Source organism: Bos taurus, chromosome 25 (assembly GCF_002263795.3).
Source record: "Bos taurus isolate L1 Dominette 01449 registration number 42190680 breed Hereford chromosome 25, ARS-UCD2.0, whole genome shotgun sequence".
NCBI classification, from domain to species: domain Eukaryota; kingdom Metazoa; phylum Chordata; class Mammalia; order Artiodactyla; family Bovidae; genus Bos; species Bos taurus.
In genome coordinates this window covers 27,218,981-27,240,286 of record NC_037352.1, presented here as the reverse complement: position 1 = coordinate 27,240,286, position 21,306 = coordinate 27,218,981, and the positions used below count along the sequence as shown (strand labels likewise).

Below are 21,306 nucleotides of genomic sequence, written 5' to 3'. Positions count from 1 at the left end.
AGGGAAGTGCCTCCGATTTACTTTAACAGTTTAACAAGGAATTCTAACAGCTTAGAAACCAAAGTCAGGGTTTAACAATTTATTGAGGAATCATTTGGCTCTGAATGAGACCGGCAGGCCTCTCAGACGTGGCCTTTACTGTATCAGCTTGGTGCTCGTGGCTTTGGTTCCTCATCAGCCTTTCTGTTCTACAAGGCTTTCTCCTCCTCAGAGCTGTAGGGGTCACAGAGGACAAGGCACAGCCCATGTAGGTTTCCAGGAGAAGGTGGCTGTGTGTAGGACCAAAAAGAAGAGGTGGTCCAGGATAAGCTGGTAGGTCCCTGGGCTGATCCAGTGACACTGAGTCATCTGTCATCAGGGAGACTCTGGGGGACCCCTGGTCTGCAAGGAAGGTGGTCGATGGTTCCAGGCAGGAATCACCAGCTTTGGCTTTGGCTGTGGACGGAGGAACCGCCCCGGAGTCTTCACTGCTGTGGCTCCCTATGAGGCATGGATAAGGGAACAGGTGTCAGGCTCAGAGCCTGGGCCTGCCTTCCCCACCCAGTCCCCGGAGGCCCAGTCAGGCCTCCCCGAGCCCATGAATGAGAATTGCACCATTGCCCTGCCAGGTGAGGAAGGCAGAACCCCTAGATGTCAGCTGGATCTGGGAGATTTGAGTTCAGGTGGAAACTGCCTGGGGTTCAGGAGGCCCTCTGACTCAGGCCTCTCACCCCTCAGAGTGTGGAAGAGCCCCAAGGCCAGGGGCCTGGCCCTGGGAAGCCCAGGTGATGGTCCCAGGATCCAGACCCTGCTATGGGGCACTGGTGTCTGAAAGCTGGGTCTTGGCACCTGCCAGTTGCTTTCCAGGGTGAGTGAAAACCCAGTCTTGGGCAGATTCTTGCTTAGTCTGAGACACTATCTAATTGGCCCCAGCTATTCCCTTGGGTAGGATAGGGGTAGGGGTGTGGGGTCCCATTGGAGGTGTATGATTCAGCTAAAAAATCGGGGTCCTAGTCTCTCTGGGGCAAATAGAGAGGTAATACAAATTCGACCCAGGATTGGGTGGAGTGGGTGGGGGAAGGAGTCTGAGTGCACAGTTCTCAGGTCAGGGATGCAGAATCTTGCCTGGAGACCCAGACTCTAAGCCAAGGGTGGAGGTTTAGAGCTGAGCTTGCAGGATCCAGCCCATGTCCCCAGTCTCCCCATCTCGCAGTCACATCAGCTCAGCGCGCCCGCCCAGCGACCTGGACTACTGGCGCGTGCAACTGCCCTCGCGCCCGCGCGCGGAGCAGGTGGCGCGCCTCGTGCCGCACGAGAACGCCTCGTGGGACGACGCCTCGAACCTGGCGCTGCTGCAGCTGCGTGCGCCCGTGAACCTGAGCGCGGCCCCGCGGCCAGTGTGTCTACCCCACCCAGAACACTATTTCCTGCCAGGGAGCCGCTGCCGCCTGGCTCGCTGGGGCCGCGGGGGTGAGCGGGGGCCCGGCGCGGGCCGGGCGGGGCTGACCCGGGGCCGGACGCGGCGGGAGCGCTGGCTCCCTCCCTTTCTCTCGCAGAACCCGCGCCCGGAGCCAGCTCGCTGCTTGAGGCGGAGCTGTTGAGCGCCTGGTGGTGTCACTGCCTGTACGGCCGCCAGGGGGCGTCAGTGCCGCCGCCAGGAGAGCCTCCGCAGGCGCTCTGCCCCGCCTACCAGGAGGAGGAGGCGGAGGGGAGCTGCTGGGTAAGCGGCGGGGGCGGGGTCTAAGAGTTGGTAAGAAAGGGGAGCGGACTGTAGGCGGGGCCTCCAAGACCGTGGGACTTTTTAACTCCTCTTGGGTTTGAAGAGAATCCTAAAGTGAGGGCAGCGTTCTTACTCAGATTAGTGTTGGAGTCTGGCTTGGAGGAGGTGGATTTCTTATGTCCGAGTACGGGACAGTTTGGAGTCCAGGGAAGCTCCAGGACTTTTGCTGTCCCCTCATTAACACACACACCCTCTTGCTACAGAACTACTCTCATTGGAGCCTGCTGTGCCGGGAAGAGGGGACCTGGTTCTTGGCTGGAATCAGAGACTTGCCCAGTGACTGCCTGCGTCCCAGAGTTTTCTACCCACTGCAGACCCACGGTCCATGGATCAGCCATGTGACTCGGGGGGCCTACCTGGAGGATCAGCTGGCCTGGGACTGGGGACCTGAGGGGGAGGAGACTGAGGCACAAACCTGTCCCCCTCACACAGAGAATGGTGGTGAGGAGGGGCCTTTGGGGCTTAGGGGCTCCTGGGGATGCTTAGATCCATGGTAGGGGCTTTGAGGGTCAGCTGTGGGGTCCCCGCTGAGGGGGTCATCTCCTCTCCCTAGCCTGTGGCTTGCAGCCAGAGCCGGCTCCGATGGGGGTCCTGTGGCCCTGGCTGGCAGAGGTGCATGTAGCCGGAGAGCGAGTCTGCGCTGGCGTCCTCGTGGCCCCAGGCTGGGTCCTGGCAGCCACTCACTGTGTCCTCAGGTGGGTCTCACCCATCTTGCTGGCAAGAGGGAGACACTGGAAGAGGGGCCAAAGGACAGTAGCGGGCTGTTCTCCCTTTAGGGCTTTTATTGCACCAGGAAATTACTCGAAGTGTTTTGAGACAGAAGAGAGATTTCAAAGGAAGACTAATGAAGGAGTTAGTGGAATGACCCTGGACATTCGTTCCATTCTTTCCCCTGGGCTGGGAAGGATTTATCTGCAATGAGGGGATCAGGAAGTGACCCTGGACCTTGTTTCTGCAGGCCGGGCTCTACAACGGTGCCTTATATTGAAGTGTACCTGGGCCGGGCGGGGGCCAGCCCCCTCCCCCAGAGCCACCAGGTGTCCCGGTTGGTCATCAGCATCCACTTGCCCCGGCATCTGGGACTGCGGCCCCCCCTGGCCCTCCTGGAGCTGAGCTCCCGAGTGGAGCCCTCCCCATCGGCCTTGCCCATCTGCCTTCACCCTGGGGGTACCCCCCTGGGGGCCAGTTGCTGGGTACTGGGCTGGAAGGACCCCCAGGATAGAGGTGAGAGCCCTGGGTCCTGGGGACGAGAAGGGATAGGATGCCAGAATGCCTGGGACAACCTTCCTTCCTGTCTCTAGTCCCTGTGGCTGCTGCTGTCTCCATCTTGACTCCACGACTCTGTCACTGCCTCTATCAAGGCCTTCTGCCTCCTGGAACTCTGTGTGTCCTGTATGCAGAGGGGCAAGAGGACAGGTGTGAGGTATGGGGCCTGGGTATCCTGGCCGGGTCAGGGCAGAGGCTGTGCTGGGCAGCTGGACGCCAGGGAGAGAGCAGGGTGGGGCTTCTTAGGTGCTGGGTTTCAGATAGGAAGATGCAGTGCTTTCTGACTGGACCTCGGGAGAGACCAGGGGCCAAGATGCCTGAGGATGGAGAGGAACAGTGGTTTGTGACTGGGTCCTAGAAGGCGCAGGGGACCGGAAGGAAGAGTAAGGGCCCCTGTTGGTCTTGGCCCTGATGCTGCAGGTGACCTCAGCCCCTCCGCTCCTGTGCCAGACTGAGGGAGGCTCCTGGGTCCTCGTGGGCATGGCTGTTCGAGGCAGCCGGGAGCTGTTTGCTGCCACTGGCCCTGAAGAGGCCTGGATCTCCCAGACAGTGGGGGAGGCACCTTTTCTACCCCCCAGCGGCTTCCCCCACTGGCTCCCTGAAGGCAGCGACCTCTGTCCCCCTGACATGGCCAGGGCCTCAGGTTCCCCGCGGGCTGCTCTTTTCCTGCTGCTTCTGACCCCCCTGATCCAGGGCTGAGTGCCCCCCCCCACTCCGCCACCTCCCCAGCCCCCAGGGCCCTGGGCTATCTCCCCTTCACCTCCCCCACCCCCTTCCACCTTCTACTTCCCGCCCAGTGAGGCTGGAATGTAGCCCAACCGGCTCCCATTCCCTTACCCAGAACCTCTGGAGCGCTCCACCCACCTAGACTGCAGCGGCTTCGGATAATTGGGCCTCAGTGCCCAGCTATTTCGGGCTCTGGCATTCTTGAGGGCAGCGGGAGCCAGCGGACAATAAACATGTAAACACAGACACATGGCCTTGTGGCACGGCTGGAGGCAGGCTGAGGGGGCCAGGGGGGGCCCCAGGGCTGGGCCTCTCCCTCCTAGGCCTCTGTGAGTCAGGCTGTGGGCAACCAGGAAATGTGTCTCCGATAAGGTGGCAGCTGTCCATTCCTGCCCCAGGGCGGGGAGGCTGGGTGGCCAGCTGGGTATGTGTCACATCCCCAGTGGAATCAGCGTCCCCGACACCTGCTGGCCACCTCAGCCTTGGCCCCGCTGCCCCTCGCCATCGAGACCAAAAAGGACTGAGGGTGAGGGTCAGTGGGAGAGTCCAGGGGTCTGGGAGTCCAGGGTCTGTCTGTCATATTCTGTACCCACAGGGAGCCTCCCCCATATACACACCCTGATGAATGGTGTCCCAGAGTGTATGCCTCCGATGTCCTCGTACACACACCACACTTGCACCCTTCAAGGGCCCACTACATCCTGCCCAAAGCCCCCATGGTCTGGACCCCATCATGAGTCCCTCATCTGTACACCTCACAGCCTCTTCCCATCACTAACCAGTGTGTCTGTGTGTGTGTGTGTTAGTCGCTCAGTTGTGTCTGACTCTGCGACTCCATGGACTGTAGCCCACCAGGCTCCTCTGTCTGTGGGATTCACCGGGCAAGAATACTGGAGTGGGTTGCCATTTCCTCCTCCAGGGGAATCTTCCCAACCCAGGGATCCAGCCCCGGTCTCCCAAATTGCAGATAGATTCTTTACCATCTTAAGCCACCAGGGAAGCCACAGCCAGTGTACCTCCATGTATTAATTCAACCATGTTTCCTGCTAACTGCTGACTCCTGGCTAACTCCAGCTAACTCTGGACCCTGCGCTTCCACTGCAGGGAATGTGGGTTCCATCCCTGATCAGGGAACTATGACCCCCACATCACATGGAGCAACATGGCTGGGGCCTTGACAAGCCCATGAAATGCTCCCAGCTTGGTGGGGAACACATGGACTGGGGGTCAGGAGAAAGCCCCAGAGGAGATGATGTTCCAGCACAGAATAAAAGCAAAGGAAGACCCATATGGGGCAGGAGGGTTGCTTGGGGTGGAAACCAGCCAAGGGTAGCTAAGGGTAGCAATGGGTGCTACCCCCAATGAGGGCAGCTCTGCGGCTGGAGTCACTGTTTGCAGCAAAGGGTATGAGCAGATGGTTGAGTCACTCATATGCAGCAGAGGTTTGACTAGGCAGAGGGTAGGGGAAGACCTATAGGAAAGCTGGAAGTTCTTGAAAGATTGAGGGACTGACGAGATGGACAGAGGATCTTCTTTTCTTTCTGGCTGCACCAGGTCTTAGTTGCAGCACACTCTTCGCTGTGGTGCATGGACTTCTCTCTAGTTACGGCGCACAGACTCTAGAGGTCGAGGATCCAGTAGTGGGGGGCGCCTGGGCTTAGTTGCCCCCACGCCATGTAGTATCTCAACTCCCTGGCCAGGGATTAAACCTGCACCCCTTCACTGGAAGGTAGATTCTTCCAGTGGTTAACTGGACCATTAGGAAAGTCCCTGGACAGAGGTTTTTAAAGCACATGGATTTTTTTCTTTTTTCTTTTTGGCTATGCTACCTAGAATTCAGGGATCTTAGTTCCCTGACCAGGGATCACCTGACCATGACCACCTCCTGCTGTAGAAGTGCAGAGTCCTGACCACTGGATCACCAGGGAATTCTGGCGCCTGACTTCTTTAGCTGCCAGATCCCAAAGATAATACTCCCCTGAATCTGTCTCCATAGGGACATACACCCCTATCTGTTCCCCATACCCAGTCAGTCATACATATGCCATCCTCCATAAACATTTAATATGCCCCATTCTCTACCCAAACCGACCCATCATGTCCAGCATCTTGCCTTCTCCACCTCAGCTTAGACTCCTTCCCAAGTCGGTCTCATCCCCTTTCCCAATCAAGGAATTCCCTGCCCTCCAGCCTGGGCCCTAAAGTCCTGGCTCAGAGATCCATATGCCTAGTTTCAGGGAAGGAAGGTGGGCAAGTAGGGCTCTCTTTTTCTAAAGCTTGAAGTCAATACACATTCCCAGTTGCCCGAATTTCTAGAGTCACAGAGGAAACACCTGACTCCCCAGACCAGGCACATGGGCCCCCGCACCCTCCACTAGAGGACCCTTCACCTGGACCACCCTTCCCCATCTTTGCCTTGTTAACACCTTTTCAAAACCCTTTGAGGTCTCAGTTTGAAAGGCACCTTCTTGAGGAGCCCTTCTTGATGCCAGCCTAGATGCCAGCCTCCTGTCAATGGCCTCCAGAGCTGCCCTCCCCCGCCCACGCCACCCCCCCACCCCCCGCCTCGTGCTTCTTTCTCCATCTCCAGCCTCGCCTGAAGTTATTCTGTAATTGCTTGTGTCATCCTGTGATTCAGGCCTGTCACCTCAACTTCACCATGAGCTCAGGGAAGGCAGGATGGTGCCCACTTTGTCTTCTGTACCTGGGACATATTAGGCTCTCAATAAATATGTATGGAATGATGAGCATCCCCGGACACGTCACCACACCTCACCACGTGCAGATGAGGTTGCAGGCTCCACAGTAGGGCCTGAAGGAGCCCTAGCCCCGGGGCAGAGCCGGGTGTCCCGGGGCTCAGACACCAGGCTACAGGAGGGAAGGAGGGAGCAGTAAGATAACAGAGGCCAGGCCGGGCCCTGAAGGGGCATAACAGGTATGGGAGATCTGAAAGACCTGGGCCCAAGAGCAGTTGGGTCAGGAATCCAGACATCCAGGTTTCCAGCCCTGCCTGGGGCTGCTTAAACAACAGCCTCCCCACCTTCCTGCCCACCACACACACAGCCTAGGGGTCACACACACACACACACAGCCTAGGATGGTGAGAGAGGCCGGTGGAGCTGAGCGAGGGGGTGGGGCCAGGGGCGGGGCAGGCAGGTAGGTGCCCTTTCCTGGAGCTGCCACTCCGGAAGGAAGGTCGGTGCGTACCCAGGGCGATCTGGAGACTGGTCCTCACTGCCCGGCCGCAGAGACCCCAGCATTTCCCTTGCGCTCACTTCCTACCTTTGAAGCTAGCCTTGGACACCTGCTTCTCCTACCTTCTGCGATCCCGACACCTGGAGCTTGCCTTTGACCCCCTACCTCTGCCTTTGAGGTCCCTTCCCCTGGGTGCCCAGGGCACCTGGTTCTGGGCCATGGCCCGGAAGTCGGGCCTGGGGCCCAGGTGGCTGGAGGCTGTGGCCACTGTGCTTTTGCTTGGATTATTCCGGAATGGGATAGGTGAGTGTGGGCGTGGGCGGCCGGGAGCATGGGACAGGCGAGGGTGGGAAGGGGAGGAGGGGAGTGCACTGGGGCCGAGGGTATAACCCTTTTCAGGGGTACGTCCCTTATTCTGGGCTCAAGAACCCCATCTTCAGCCTCACTGGCTCTTGGCCTGTCTCCTCAGCTTTGGTCTCCTGGGGCTGAGGTGAGGGGTGGGGAAGCCTCCAGGAGAAGCAGCAGATTGGGGGGTGGGGGGCCTGGGATCTGAATTCTAGAGGCTTCCCTGCTTACCCCTCCCTCTTTCTCTCTCCCTCCAGGAGCCGTTGCGGCTGAAGGTGAGGCTCACCCGGGAGGAATGGGGAAGGGGAAGGTGAGGGGTGGGGCCAGGGGTTCAGATTTCCATGGAGCATTGGAGCACCTGACCCTCTCTGCAAAGCTGCTTCGTCCACTCCCGTTGTCCCTAGTAGCACTTGAGGTGGGGATGATAGCCTCAATCTTTAAGACAGTGACGGGCAGATAAGTGACTTGCCCAACGGCACACAGCCAGTAAGTGGCTGCGCTGGGATTTGAACTCAGGTCTGAGTCCAAAGGTGGGTTGTTTTGAGGGGAACAAACCAAGGGTTAGTCTCCTTGGCAGTCCCTGCTTCACCATGTACCGCTATGTCTCACGCGGCCAGTCCCCTCACCTCTAAAATGAAGGAATTCCCTGGTGGTCCAGTGGTCAGGACCCTGTGGTTTCACCGTCAAGGGCCCGGTTTGATCCCTGGTTGGGGAACTAGGATCCCACAGACCATGCAGCGCAAGCCAGAACAAAATGAAGTCAATCTGTCTACCTCCTGGGGCTGCTTGAGGAGTCAGGAAGATGAAGGAAGTGAAAGCCCCTTCAGGGCCTGGCATTGCTTGAACTCTTGGTCCCTAAATGGTAGCTATTGTCCTTTTTACGAGGAGATGGGGAGGAGCCTGGCTGGGTGGTTTTCCCTGCACCTGAGAAGGTGACTTTGTGAAGGGCATTTGGGTCCTGCTCCAAACAGTGGCCTTCACAGGGGTGGGGCTGTCCTGGAAATGAAATGAGATGCTCACACCCTGGGATCCAGGCTGTTCTGCTCATTTGTTCAACACATCCACGACTCCATTTGTGTGCCCAGCAGTGAGGACGTGTGAGTCTGCCCTCGTCTCTGCCCCTAGGGAATGCCCAAGTTGGTTGGTTGAAGTAGATGGTGAGAATGCGAACAGCCCTGTCCAGGAAGCATAGACCCTGGGAGCTCTAAGGCATCACCTATCTCAGCCAGCGGGGTGACGGCAGACTTCAGAGGGGCTGGTATTTGAACCACCACTATAGGCAAATGGAAGTTGTTGTATTCAGTTGCTAAGTTTTGGCCAACTCTTTGCAACCCCATGGACTGCAGCACTCCCGGCTCCTCTATCTACTATCTCCCAGAATTTGCTCAAATTCACGTCCATTGATGTCTAACCATCTCATCCTCTGCTACCCCCTTCTCCTTTTGCCTTCAGTCTTTCCCAGCATCAGGGTCTTTTCCAGTGAGTCAGCTTTTCCCATCAGGGTGCCAAAGTATCACCATTTCACATTTCAAATAGAAGTGGGGATGAGGAAGACTACCTTAGGTGGAGTGATCTGAGTAAGCAAAGGTCCAGAGGTCTAGTGTGTGGCCTGACGTGACAGTGAGTGTCCAGATGGGTGGCGGAGTGGACGGCAGCGCCACGGGAGGTCCGGAATCTCTCTTAAGGGCAGAGTGGAGCCAGGGAAGGATTTAAGCAGTGGTGTGAACTGGCCAGATATGTAAGGAGTAGATCAGATGGAAGGCAGGAAGGCCTGAGAGGACAGAAGCTGGGTGAGACCTTTAATGAGCCAGGACAGCAGGTGACTGGTGAGCTGGGGGATGGGGACAAAGCCTGGCGGGCTTCTGTGAACTCACCCCTGAAGCTCCAAACCAGACTTTTGGGCTGTGTCGGGTGAGGAAGTGGTCTGCTGGCTCCAGAGGTCCTGACCCTCTCCCATTCCTCTCCCAGCAGACTCTTGTGGTATGGTCCCTCAAGGACGCATCACAGGTGGTACCACTGCAGCTCTCGGCCAGTGGCCCTGGCAGGTCAGCATCAACCACCACGGCACCCACGTGTGTGGCGGCTCTCTCGTGTCCGATCAGTGGGTGCTATCGGCTGCTCACTGCTTCCCAAGGTACCCATGGGGTGGGGGGCAGGATGGGGAAGTGGGGCGGGGGTCAAGATTCAAGGATCAATGTAGGTCAGAGACTGGGGGTTCTTGGGTTGGATCTAGGGGGTATCAATAAAGCCTGTTAAGGATCTGTTAGGAGTGAAGGCCAGAGGTCACACGTCACAGGATAAAACTAGGATGCACAGTGGGACCCAAAAGGTCAGCTGCTCTGCCTTCACCCCTCTGCCTGCAGTGACAACAAGATAGAAGAATACGAGGTCAAGCTGGGCGCCCACCAGCTGGATTACTTCAGCACTGACACCCAGGTCCGCGGGGTGGCCCAGGTCATTTCCCACGAGAAATATTCCCACGAGGGCTCCATGGGGGACATTGCGCTCCTCCAGCTCAGCAGCTCCGTCACCTTCTCCCGCTACATCCGGCCCATCTGCCTCCCCGCAGCCAACGCCTCCTTCCCCAACGGCCTCCAGTGCGTTGTCACTGGCTGGGGCCACGTGGCCCCCTCAGGTGAGGGACAGGGCTGACGTCTAGAGACGCAGAGGGGAGCTGACTCAGGCTAGAAGACCCTGGGTAAGCATCTTTCGCCCCCCACAGTGAGCCTCCAGCACCCCCGGCCACTGCAGCAACTTGAGGTACCACTGATCAGTCGTGAGACCTGTAACTGCCTGTACAATATCAATGCCAAGCCCGGGGAGCCCCACGTAATCGACCAGGATATGCTGTGTGCTGGCTACGTGAACGGGAGCAAGGACGCCTGCCAGGTAAATGCAGGGGGTCTGGGTGAGTGGGGGAGACGGGTGTGTCTTGGGAGATGAGGGCTTGAGAGGGCTTGGCCTGGATGGTTGGAGGCCTGGGGTCCTGTCCTGACAGCTGTTGTGTGATTTTCTTCTCAGGGTGACTCTGGGGGCCCACTTTCCTGCCCAGTGGCAGGCCGCTGGTACCTGGCAGGCATCGTAAGCTGGGGTGATGCCTGTGGGGCCCCTAACAGGCCCGGTGTTTATACCCTGACCTCTGTTTATGCCTCCTGGATTCACTACAAAGTGGCGGAGCTCCAGCCTAAGGTGGTGCCCCAAATGGAGGAGTCCCAGCCCGATGGCCACCTCTGCAGCCACTACAAGGGTTTCAACTCTGCCCCAGCACAGGGCTTGGTGGGACCCATCCTTCTGCTGCCACTTGGCCTGACCCTGGGCCTCCTCCGCCCACTGCACGAGGACTGAGCTACTCACTCCTGGGAGCTGCTTTGCTTCTGAGACCTCCACATCACACCCGAGGACGGATGCTGTTCCCGTGTTAGGCCCCACCCGGGACACTCTGGGCCCAGGGCCTGACTTGAGTCACTGCCTCCTCCCAGGACCCTGTGGGAGTTCAAGGCACCATCCTGAACTCTGAGCTCACTCTTCTGGATTGTTCTTTGGGACGGTAACCTCCACTCCAGGAGTTTATTGCCTGTGGTACTGGCTAGAACCTCTGGTCACTTCCATCTGCTGTCCACAAGCCTATCTGCTGGGCTCCTATGGAGCCCCCAAGGACCCTCTGCTATGAAAATGGGCCCTGGCTCCCTATCCATTTCTAGAAGACTGGCCAGCTGATGGCTACTGAAGAAGGACTGGCTCAGCACCTCACCTGCTCTGTCTGATGAGCCCCGTCACTTCACCTTCTTCCTGTCTTCTGGGCCAGGGCTGCCTCTGAAGTGTGTAAGTCACTTAGTCATGTCCGACTCTTTGCAGCCCCATGGACTGTAGCCCGTCAGGTTCCTCTGTCCATGGGATTCCCCAGGCAAGAACACGGGAGTGAGTGGCCATTTCCCTTCTCCAGGGGATCTTCCTGACCCAGGAATCAACCCTGATCTCCTGCATTGCAGGTGGATTCTTTACCATCTGAGCCACCAGGGAAGCCTGGGGCTGCCTCTGGACAGCAGGTTTTCAAGGATAAAAAAGGCCCAAGTCTTGCCTCATTGGCTGCCATGCCCCCCTTGAGCCCTGACTCCTGGACTCCGGAGGACTGAGCCCCCACCGGAACTGGGCTCCAACATGCATCTGGGGTGGGGGGTCAGAAGGAGTAAAATGTTCTGAGCACAACTGGCTATGTGTATGTGTGTGACATGAAATGAATGAAGCCCATCAGCTCTGGGACACTGGCAGCACTTACTTTATTAAAAAAAGTGATGACACACGTCTGTACATATTTACAGGCTGGGGGCAAGGAGGCATGGGTCCAGGAGCAGAGGCGCAGGCCACTCACTTCTTGGAGAGTTTGACTTGCTTGTGCTTGGGGGGTGCCCACTTGAGGCAGACGGAGTCCACTGCAGGGAGAAAAGACAGATGAGAGGCAGGACGGCCCCCACCCCCTCCCCTGACTGGGCCGGTCACCCCAGCTGCTCTGCCCTGGGCCCAGGCCAGGTTTCACCTGCAGATGGGAACAAGGGCAGACTGATTCCTGGGGTGGGGGTAGGGGTGGAGAGGGAAGTCCAGGAATGAGTGGCCTGCCTCAGGCTTGGTCCTGGGAGCTGGTCAGACTGGTTTGGGATCAGGTGACAGCAAAAAGGAGGCCTTGGCTCCTGGAGGTCCTTACACCCATACCCCACCACTCACTCACACACACACACACACCCCCCTAGGGCAGCCCCTTTACCCACCTGTGATGGGTGGTTTCTTATACTGAGCGCTTTTGAGGTGTTCCTCCACCAGCTTGGGTGTGACACAGATCACGTGCTGGCCCTTCCAGTACTTGACCATGTTGAGGGACTGGAGGGTGCTGATGATGTCATTCTGAGTGATGCTCGTCATCTGGCTACACAAACAGATTAGAGTAGATGCTGGAGAGAGGTCTACTTGAGGGATTTGGCTGGGAGGGGCCAAGGAGAGGGGATCACTGGCAGTCAGAGGAGAGTCCTTCCCTATGGGAGGACTTACCTAAGGTCCTTGATGGACAGGGTGCCCCGGAAGTCTCGCAAGATCTCCAGCAGGACCCAGGACCAGTAGCTGCGGTAGCTGAGCTTGCCCAGGTCAGACAGTGGCTTCTCTGGGGAGCCGACTGTGCTCTCCAGCTTCGAGAGCTCATAGCCTGGAGGTGGTGGAAACGAGGAAACTGAGGACCCACCCTACCCTGGCACCCCTCATCACTGTCGCCCTTCCTGCAGGAACCACTCACTGAAAGCAATGAGGAACTTCCCGTAGCCACGGCGCTGGTAGGGGGGCAGCGTCAGGATACAGGCCACGTTGTTCCCATCTGGGGACTCCTTCTCCTGCAGGGGTGGGTGGTCAGGGTCTCTGGGGAGACTCAGCCCCTACTCGGGTTCATCCACCCCCCGCCCCCCATCTCCCTCAACCTGGGCTTCCCAGCACCTTTGAGAAGTAGCCGACGATGTGGGCCCCCTGCCTGTCCACCTCCGTCAAGATGTAAAAGACGAACGGCTCCACATCAAAGTATAGCGTCTTATGGTCCAGGAAGAGCTTGGCCAGCAGACATAGGTTCTGACAGTAAATCTGAGGGGTGGGGGTGGGTGGAAGCAGGCTCAGCGGCAGGCAGAACGCCTCCACCTAGCTCCATCAAGGTCTGGGCAGGTACTATCACTCTGCCTGTTCCAAGTGCCAGGCTCCAGAGAGTAGCCAGTGCTAGCCCGGTGAGAAGTGGGAGCCTCACCAGAACGGCCGTGTTTAGCATTGCAAGGAGTCTTAGAGTCAATTTCTAATGGACAGGGAAATGGAAAATTAGATAGGTACAAACACTCAAGGAGGTCACAGCAGAGCCGGGCTAATCACGGCTACTGCTGCTGAGCACTCAAGAGGAGTTTGATCTTTAGAGACACAGACTCTTCTCTTTCAGCTCAGGAAACAGGCTCAGAGGAGACAGTGGCTCGTCCAAGGTCCCCCACCTGCTGAGCGCCAGGGCAGGACTCAAGCTGGTGTGTGAGTTCTGTCTGCTCATAGCCGTGCCCTCAGACCTAGCACATGGCGAAGGGTGAACCTGGGGGGTTGGTAAATGTCTGCAAATGAACAACCCTTGAGCCTGACTCCACAGCCCAAACTATCTACCCCATCGGATGTGCCAGGCCAGAGACCAATGTCAGGAGGGCCAGTGGGACCTTGAGGTTGGCTGCATGGCAGACATCAAGGACACCTTTTACCACCACTCTCACCTGACCCGACAGCTGTGTGAGCCCCGCACCATTGACCCATTTTGCTTAGGAGGAAACTGAGGATCTGTAAGGGTGAGGGACTGCCTGAGGCCTCAAAGCTGTACAGGGTGGAGCTGAAAGAACACCCACGTCTCTGCTCTGTCTCTTTCTGCCCCTCCAACCCCAACCCCAACCCCCACCCCACTGATGTTCAGGAAGGCAGAACAGGGGGCTCACGTGAGGCTATTTAGCAAGCTATTCATCACAAGGCTGGCAAAAGCTCGTGTTTACTAAGTTCCTGCTCAATTCCAAGAACTGGGCTAAGTACTTGACTTTGCTGTTTCATTTATTCCATTAACAAGTCTCGTAGGTAAATATTAGCATGACTCCTGTCTTAAAGAGCAGAAAACAGGAACAGAAGACCTTAAGCAACTTGTCCAAGGTCAGCAAGGAAGTGACAGGGCGATTTGAAGCCCGGAACCACTCAGAAGCCAGCCCCCTGCATCTTACACTCCGCTGCCCTTGCACGGGAACCGGGGACCCTCGGCGAGACCCTCCTAGACTGAGCAGGCAAAGGCCAAGCTGTCCACGAAAGCAAAGCACGCCCCAGGGACCAGACACCGCCCCACTGAAGTCCTTCAGGAACAAGGAACTTGGCGTCAGAGCCACAGAGCTCTCGGGCAGGAAACCGCACACAGAGCAGTTCCCACCCAGGAAAAACAAACACCATTTCTTCAGGCAGAAAGAAAATGCAGGTTTGAACGATACCCTGAGGCCAGACAATCTACACTCTGGGTTCCAGAAGCACCTGAGCCTAAGCCACCCCCAGCTACCCCCTCAGAAGCCAAATCCCTCAGGGACAGAAGGGAAACCCAGAAGCTGAGGGTAAGTAAGCACCATAGGCAGCTTACTTTGCACAGAACACACGCTGGGTGCCAGGCTAAGCACAAGCCCGCAGGCCGCTTCTCATGCTAAGGCTGGCCTCTGCCCTTTACCGATGGTGAGGATCATCAGGAAGTGCCTAGCGCGTCCCCCATTTCCATGGTAACTCTACCCAAGGGCTCACCTTGTGGTCTTTGCCATCCACTTCATACACAGAGATGTTGCTCTTGCGGTAGATCTCCTTTCCTGGGGGTTGCCGCCACTGGCACTGGCCCTGGGTGGGGGGTGAGAGAGGGGAGGCACAGATGTGGGGTCCCGAGGTTCCCCGCTGGGCACCCCATCCCCCACCCCGTGTGGCTGACAGCAGGCCTCCGCTTCTCTCCACTTCCCCAGTTGGAGACCCTGGGGATCCACCCTTCACCTGTATCAAGTAACTCACCCAACCATCTAAGGAGATGAATCCTTTTACAGATGGAGAAACTGAGGCACAGTAACAGGCCAGGTAACTGGCATGAACATCACACAGCAGGCTAATTACAAGTCCAGCTCAGCCTGGCTCTGGAGGGCCAGCAGCCAGGACAAGGTTGTTTCCCAAACCATACACATCTGCCTAAAAATCCACCCTGTGGGAAACACCACCACGCCAGCCAGGTGGCTCCTGTGTGTGGCCAAGCATTCCAACAGTCCAGGAGTCGTGGTCCCATGGCTCGGGGCTGTGCTGACTTCCTCTTTTGCACAGAGGAACCTGGCACTGGACTGGCCTTGCTAAATATGTGGTGAGGGCCAGGGACCCCAGAAAGCCCCCATTCCACAGAAGAGGAACCTGAGATCTGGGGAGGCTCCAGCCAAGGCAGAGTCAGGCCTGGAAGCCAGGTCTCTCCACCCGGGCCAGCTTTTCCTTGGATCTACAGCTGTGGGCCTGTCTCTCCTTCCCCTGGCCACTCTTTCAGGCAGCCCTAGCCTCAACAACCACCCGCTGCGTGCACCAGACCCAGCCCAGCCTCACCAAGTGGAAGCGGTAGCTCTTCTCGTATTTCATATACTTGAGACAGTACTCGCAGAGCCAGAGCTTGGGCTGTTTCCCATAGTCTTCAGGGAATGGGGAGAAGTACCAGGCGTCGATTTCGTAGTTCCCAATGTGGATCTTGTCCACGTACTTCACCTTGGTAATCTGTGGGCGAGGTGGGAGTGGAGGGAAGGTGGGCTTGGTCGGGGCAAGAGGAGCAACAGGGAAGGGGTAGCTCCGCTTAGGATCCCTCCCCATACTTACCGCCTCATGTTCCTTCTCCAAGGCTGCTGTTGTGGGATCCATCTCTGCATAGGTCTGAGTGAGAAAGAGCAGTGGATGGAGAGGAATAGAAGGGGTCAGGCCACCTCTTCCGTTTTCCAGACCCCATCCCTTAAACTACAATAACTGGAGATCGAGCAAGCTTATTTTACCTGGTTTCGGAGCTGGCTGGTCCAAGTCCCTCTCCCATCTGCCCACCCACCCACCCACCCATCCCAGAGCCCCCTGATGCTCAAATCTGGACTGTTTGCCTAATGAACAGGGCTAGGATCAAAAGGTCTGGCTTGACTCCTTAGGTTGCTAAGAGCTTTGGTGTTTCCAATCGGATCAATCCAGTTCTGCCATAGTTGTTGGGAGACAGAGGAAATAACAGGTCTGGTCTTCTGCGCTCGTATCAGGAACTGGTAGGGACACCCCAGTGTGCCTGGACCTCCTTCCTGCACATGGGACGGCTCCAAAGGCCCCTCCCACAGGCACAGCGGGCCCCAGGTGTCCGGAAAGGAATTTGGCCTTTCCTCCTGCAAACCTGTTCATCCTCCTGGGTTCCTCAACTCACTGGGAAGCATCACCCTTGGGCCAATTGCCCCAGACCAATAATGAGCCTGCTCACAAGGCTCCTCCTCCTCGCTCAGCCTGGCATTCGAATAATGGCCACGTCCTGTCAGTGCTACCTCTTTGTCATCTCTGGAATTGGTTCCTTCTGCCCCACCCCGAATAGCCACTGCCACCATGTCAGGTCTGGACAGCTGCTGACAAGGCCTGGGGATTCCCAGCCCTCTGTCTCAGCTCAACCCTGCTCTGCTGTTGACAGTCCTGTTTCTGGTCTTCACGCCTTTGCGCATGCAGTTCCTCCCAGCCTCCATGTCGTTCCCTCTTCTACAGCTGCCAGAAAACACGTACTCAGCCTGGTACCGAGCATGAGCCAGGCGAGTGCCTGACGGGGCAGAGCGTGGCGAGTGATCACGTGTCATTGTTTTTACTGTGCTCTTTCTGTCTCTGAAGGCCCAGCACCCTTCCCAACCCTATCCAGGAGGCCTGACTGCATTCTTCTGAGCCAGAATACATTCCTTCCCAGGTCAGGAATGCCTTGCTCAACAACAGTACCCACCGTCTCCCCCATCTTGGTTTCCCTATTTTCCAAGTCTTTGGAAGGCAGGGATATAACTCACGCGGCAATCATAGCCTGCCCAGGTTCTAGGCCAGAGGCTGCAAAGGGAACCAAGGCCAGCCTGACAAGTGACCCAGGAAAGCCTGGGACCTACACCAGAGAAGACGGCAGCCTTGCCTTGTGGTTCAGAAGGGAGACAGGGGCCAGTGTCTTACCCAGAGCCCTTTCTACCAAGCACTTGGCCGGATGGCCTCATTTAACCCTTTGGCAATGTGGAGACACAATATTCTTACTTCTGCTTTACAGAGAAGTAAACAGGGAGAAATGAGGTCATTCGCCCTTGGGGACTAGCCAGCTGCCATTTGTCCCAAGTACCAAGTGCTCACATCATAGACATTACTCAGCATGAGCCTGAGATGGGAGTGCTCACTATCCACACCGCACAGAAGAAACTGAGGCATGGAGAAGTGGGCTCACAGAACCGGGACCAAGCAGAGTGGGGCATGGGCCTCCGGTCTGTCCAACACCAAAGCTAAACCCCTGCAAAGATGAGGCAAGGGAGCTTTTCCTCCTCATGTGCCTCTTTAAAACACATCTCCCAATTCACAAATCAGTCCTCTTCTGCAAACGGGTTAAAGAACTACAAAAACACTACTTTTCAATAAATGCTGTAATTTATTTAGAATTAAACATTAATGAGGCCCTGGAGAACCTTGCTGATCGTTAACTCACTGATTATTCATTCTTTGGTTACCTTGCTGATTATTCATTCTTTGAGTAATCTGCTGGTTATTCACTCTTTGACCACCACTGGTCCACGGTCATCCACCATGCTGACTGCCAGCTTAGAAAGACTTCTTTGAGGCTTAATTTACCAAGGCAACCTGGCTGGGGAGCTGAGCAAACCTTAGACTGTGATGTGGGATAAAGTAGCCTCTAGCCACAAGCAGCTACTTAGATTTAAGTTCATTACATTCAAAATAAAATTCAATTCTCAGTACATTTCAAGTACTCAATAGCCATAAGTGGGTAGTGGCTACTGTATCAGACAACACAGATATAGCACATTTCCATTTCCATCACAGGATGTTCAGTAGGACAGTGCTGCCTTAGATGGTGCTTTAGAGACATCTTTCGGGTTTTCTTGTCGCCACATGGCTTGCGGAATCTTAGTTCCCCGACCAGGGGCTGAATCTGGGCCACAGCAGTGAAGACACCGAGTCCTAACCACTGGACCACCAGGAATCCCCGGTGAGAGATCTTTCTCATTCAAAGCATTTAAAAATAATTTTTTTTTTTTTTTAAATGACAGCACTGTTAACCAGTTGGCAGTCTGTGTATACACCCATGTATATTTATATGTGAAATAAGAACTTCTCAACTTACCTTTATTAAAGGACAATATACTGATAGTTTGTACTTTATCTTAGTTATTCCATTTTTTAAATTTAAATGACCACAACCCACTGAACTCATCTTGCTATCTACTAATAGCTGTGCCCCACAGTCTGCAAACCATTGCTGCAAAACCCACAATGAGTGCTCAGGATGCAATTGCTGGGTGAAAATACCAAAAATTTGGGTTCCTTAAGAGCTTCATAAAGCCTCTTCTCATCCGCACACTCCATTTCACAAATCAAGAAACTGAGGCTCAAAATGGGAGAAAAGAAACCCTCCAGGGGCAGGCTGGCTTCAAGAAAAGAACCCAAATTTTGCTTCTATTTTTTTTAGCCCAGAGGCATGAGAGATCTTAGTTCCCCAACCAGGGATTGAACTCACACCCCCTGCATTGGAAGGACAGAGTCTTAACCACTGGACCACTAGGAAAGTCCCCAAATCCAAGCTTTGGAAATAAATGGCAGGAGTTTTTAGGATATTTCCAAGTCAGGGCTAAGGGCTTGTGCCCCAAAGTAGAACAATCCAATTGGCAAATCTAATTCCTGACTGGGTTCCTAAAACTACCTGCACCTCCCTTATAAACTGGGGATATAAAGTTTACCTCACAGAGTTGCTGTGAAATTTCAATGAGATCATGTTCTAGAATACTTTGCCTAATACTGTGGCTCACAAGCCAATAAATGTGCCATTATTACTCTAATTTCAGCCCACCCTTTTATATACTAGCTGTGTGACCTTAGGCAAGTTACTTAACCTCTCTGAGTCTGCTTCCTGCTTTCCTCAAAAAGAATTAATTAGCTCTGTGGCATTAAGTTGTTACAGAGGACATGATGAGCTTATCCAGGCACAGCACTCAGCACAAGGGTTGGCAACTGCAAGTACCCCTAAATCACTTTCTCTTCCTTCCCTCGGAACTTGCAGGTCTGTTTGTCAATGTGGCACAGCCAAGAGGGGCATAAAAGCTGCAAGAGGCCTGAGTTCCAGTCCCAGCTGTGTCAGTTCCTTGCTACAAGACTACAGCCAAGCTCTCACCCTCTCTGAGCCTCAGTTTTCTCGTCTGTGAAGAATACCTGGGAAGAGGTAGATAGTCCCCCATATACTGCAGGAGCTTAAGCAATGGGAGCTGCTGTGGGTGTGGCACCAGGACCCAGGTTAGTCAGAGAGGATGCTGAGCCTCCTGGGGCCCGGGGGAAGGGGAGGGACCCAGGGAAGGGGAGGGACCCAGGGAAGGGGAGGGACCCAGGGAAGGGGAGGGCACTGGGGAAGGGAAGGGATCCGGACCTTCTGCACGTGGTTGATCTCATCATGCTTGCGTTTTTGGTTTCGAGTGATCTTGCGCTCCGGCTGCTCGGCCAGCTCACTCAGGTACTTCTCTGAGTTCTTCTGCACAGCATCTTTCACTGTTTTGGTCAGCGCCAGCCGGTTCTTGTCGACCCATTCATCCAATCGCCGGTTAACTGTGAGGATGGGTCATGAAGGTGCTGCCCTTTAGCGTTCTCCCCCAACCCCGCACCCGGACCTGATTACTCACAGCCCACGTAGTGTACATAGAATTCCTCTCGGCCTTCTTGATCGTTCACTCGAGACTGGATCACTTCAGCAGAATCTGTGAAGGGAAAAGGCTAGGATCACTGAGAAAGAAAACGGGGCTGGAATGAGTGACAGAGGAGCAGGTTGCCAGATTCCGAAGCTAACCTCATCTGCTCACCTCTGCCACTCCCTTCAATCACTGTCTTGAGGTGGGCCAGATTGGGGCTCTTATTCTTATACTAGAGACAAGGAAACTGAGGCTTACCTATTTGAAAAGTAGGTATGCTCACTATTTGAAAAGTAATAAGCACATTTAACCGAATTCAAGTCTGGCTCCAAATTCAAGGTCTGTATTACTATACTCAGTCATTCACTTGTTCAGAAGTCATGAGAGCTAGTTGTGGACTCAAACAGCCCCACTTCCTAGCTATATTTAACTGAACAAGTTATTTTGGCTTTCTGAGCCTCAGCGCTTTCATGTGTAAATAAGGATAACAGCGCCCCCCTCAAATGGTAATAAGCTTTCAGTACAGCACCAAATGGCGGACCATTCAACAAATGAGTAAGGCAACCACTGCAAGTCTGGCCCTGAGCTGGGCTGCTGCTGGGTACAGAAGATACACTGATGAATCATGAGCGGTCCTGCCCTCCAGAAGTTCACACTTTGATAGAAGACAGACAATGACAACACAATGGTACATATACCGTAGCTCAGGTATGAAGAAAATGTTGCAGAAATATACAGAAGGGAACGACTCACTCTGCCTGAAGGGAGTCAAGAGTGACATCACAGGGGATATGATGCTAAAAGGATGAGTGGGGCTAGCCAGCAGTAAAAGGCATATGGTCTTAAGAGCGTGGTCTGGTCCGTCAATGGCCTTTGCTAGGGGTGCTAAAAAACAGAGAGGTGACAAAGACGAAGGCCATTCTAAGGTATTTGGGGGTTATTCTGGAAATGACGCAAAAAAATAGAAGGGAGGGGAAGCTCGTTTTTGTGTTCCGGGAGGTCTTCTCCGCTGGCGGCTGTAGGGGATGGATAAGAAGGGGAAGTCACAGACACAAGGGAGACCAGTGAGGAAGCAGGTTAACAAAAAAAGGGAATGAAGCCTAAGACTGGGCAAGGAAGTGGAATGGGGGCTCTAAAACACAGAAGGAAGACTGGCTAAAGCCCAGGCTGTGGGGATTGTAGGCGGCGCCGGGGCAAGTCCAAAAGACCGTGTTCTACCCCTCTCAGGCCCCGCCCCGCCATTAGGCCCCGCCCCCTGGCCTTGGGCCCCGCCCTCACGCCAGGTGCTATCGGGCCGCCGGCATAGGTATGTTTCTCCGATCTCCACGGTGACTTCAGGCTCGCCGCGCGCCGGGGTCGGCGGAGAGATGCGGCCTGGGGACGGAGCGGTCCCCTCGACCGCCGCATTCTCCCCGGGTCCGGGCTCGCCCTCCCCCGCGACCCCTGAAGTCGCCGCCGCAACCGCCGCAGCTGCTCCCTGTGCCGCCATCGTTGTAGTGGAAGTGACGACAGAATATAGCGCCACGTAGCGCCTTTAGATCCGGGTCAATGAAGCAC

The 21,306-nt window shown here is 55.6% G+C and overlaps 3 protein-coding genes and 1 long non-coding RNA gene across 7 annotated transcripts in view; 2 read left to right on the top strand and 2 right to left on the bottom strand.

Annotated features, from left to right (window-relative positions):
- PRSS36 (serine protease 36) overlaps nt 1-3,999 on the top strand; it is a 31,231-nt gene extending 27,232 nt beyond the window's left edge. The window contains exons 10-18 of the mRNA XM_059881689.1: nt 359-608; nt 718-847; nt 1,193-1,449; nt 1,536-1,699; nt 1,963-2,200; nt 2,313-2,454; nt 2,718-2,983; nt 3,061-3,182; nt 3,446-3,999. Coding sequence (XP_059737672.1) covers nt 359-608; nt 718-847; nt 1,193-1,449; nt 1,536-1,699; nt 1,963-2,200; nt 2,313-2,454; nt 2,718-2,983; nt 3,061-3,182; nt 3,446-3,724 — 1,848 coding nt within the window. The 3' untranslated portion in view covers nt 3,725-3,999. The remainder of the gene's footprint in view (nt 1-358; nt 609-717; nt 848-1,192; nt 1,450-1,535; nt 1,700-1,962; nt 2,201-2,312; nt 2,455-2,717; nt 2,984-3,060; nt 3,183-3,445) is intronic.
- On the bottom strand, nt 65-10,306 carry LOC107131831 (uncharacterized). Its single transcript, XR_001495099.3, has 2 exons — nt 3,890-10,306; nt 65-480 (listed from the first exon to the last, which is right to left on the bottom strand). It is a non-coding gene; the product is annotated as an uncharacterized lncRNA (long non-coding RNA).
- On the top strand, nt 6,918-11,589 carry PRSS8 (serine protease 8). 4 transcript variants are annotated; one of them, NM_001076931.1, is given in 6 exon segments: nt 6,918-7,249; nt 7,549-7,566; nt 9,260-9,425; nt 9,655-9,926; nt 10,014-10,180; nt 10,313-11,497. In NM_001076931.1, coding segments are annotated over 6 exon segments (1,032 nt in total). In that variant the 5' UTR covers nt 6,918-7,164; the 3' UTR covers nt 10,637-11,497.
- Nucleotides 11,552-21,248, bottom strand: KAT8 (lysine acetyltransferase 8). The gene is given in 11 exon segments (NM_001105483.2): nt 11,552-11,721; nt 12,055-12,209; nt 12,332-12,482; nt 12,570-12,663; nt 12,764-12,904; nt 14,603-14,692; nt 15,425-15,589; nt 15,689-15,742; nt 19,494-19,669; nt 19,744-19,818; nt 21,028-21,248. Coding segments are annotated over 11 exon segments (1,377 nt in total). The 5' UTR covers nt 21,239-21,248; the 3' UTR covers nt 11,552-11,656.
- Between the last annotated feature and the right edge of the window lie 58 nt (nt 21,249-21,306).

Excerpts from the sequence above, each read along its gene's own strand:
- PRSS8 (XM_005224950.5), top strand. The coding sequence starts at position 7,165 with ATGGCCCGGAAGTCGGGCCTGGGGCCCAGGTGGCTGGAGGCTGTGGCC. Across the intron at positions 9,426-9,654 it reads GCTGCTCACTGCTTCCCAAG|TGACAACAAGATAGAAGAAT; the intron begins GTACCCATGGGG and ends CTCTGCCTGCAG. Across the intron at positions 9,927-10,013 it reads GGGCCACGTGGCCCCCTCAG|TGAGCCTCCAGCACCCCCGG; the intron begins GTGAGGGACAGG and ends CGCCCCCCACAG.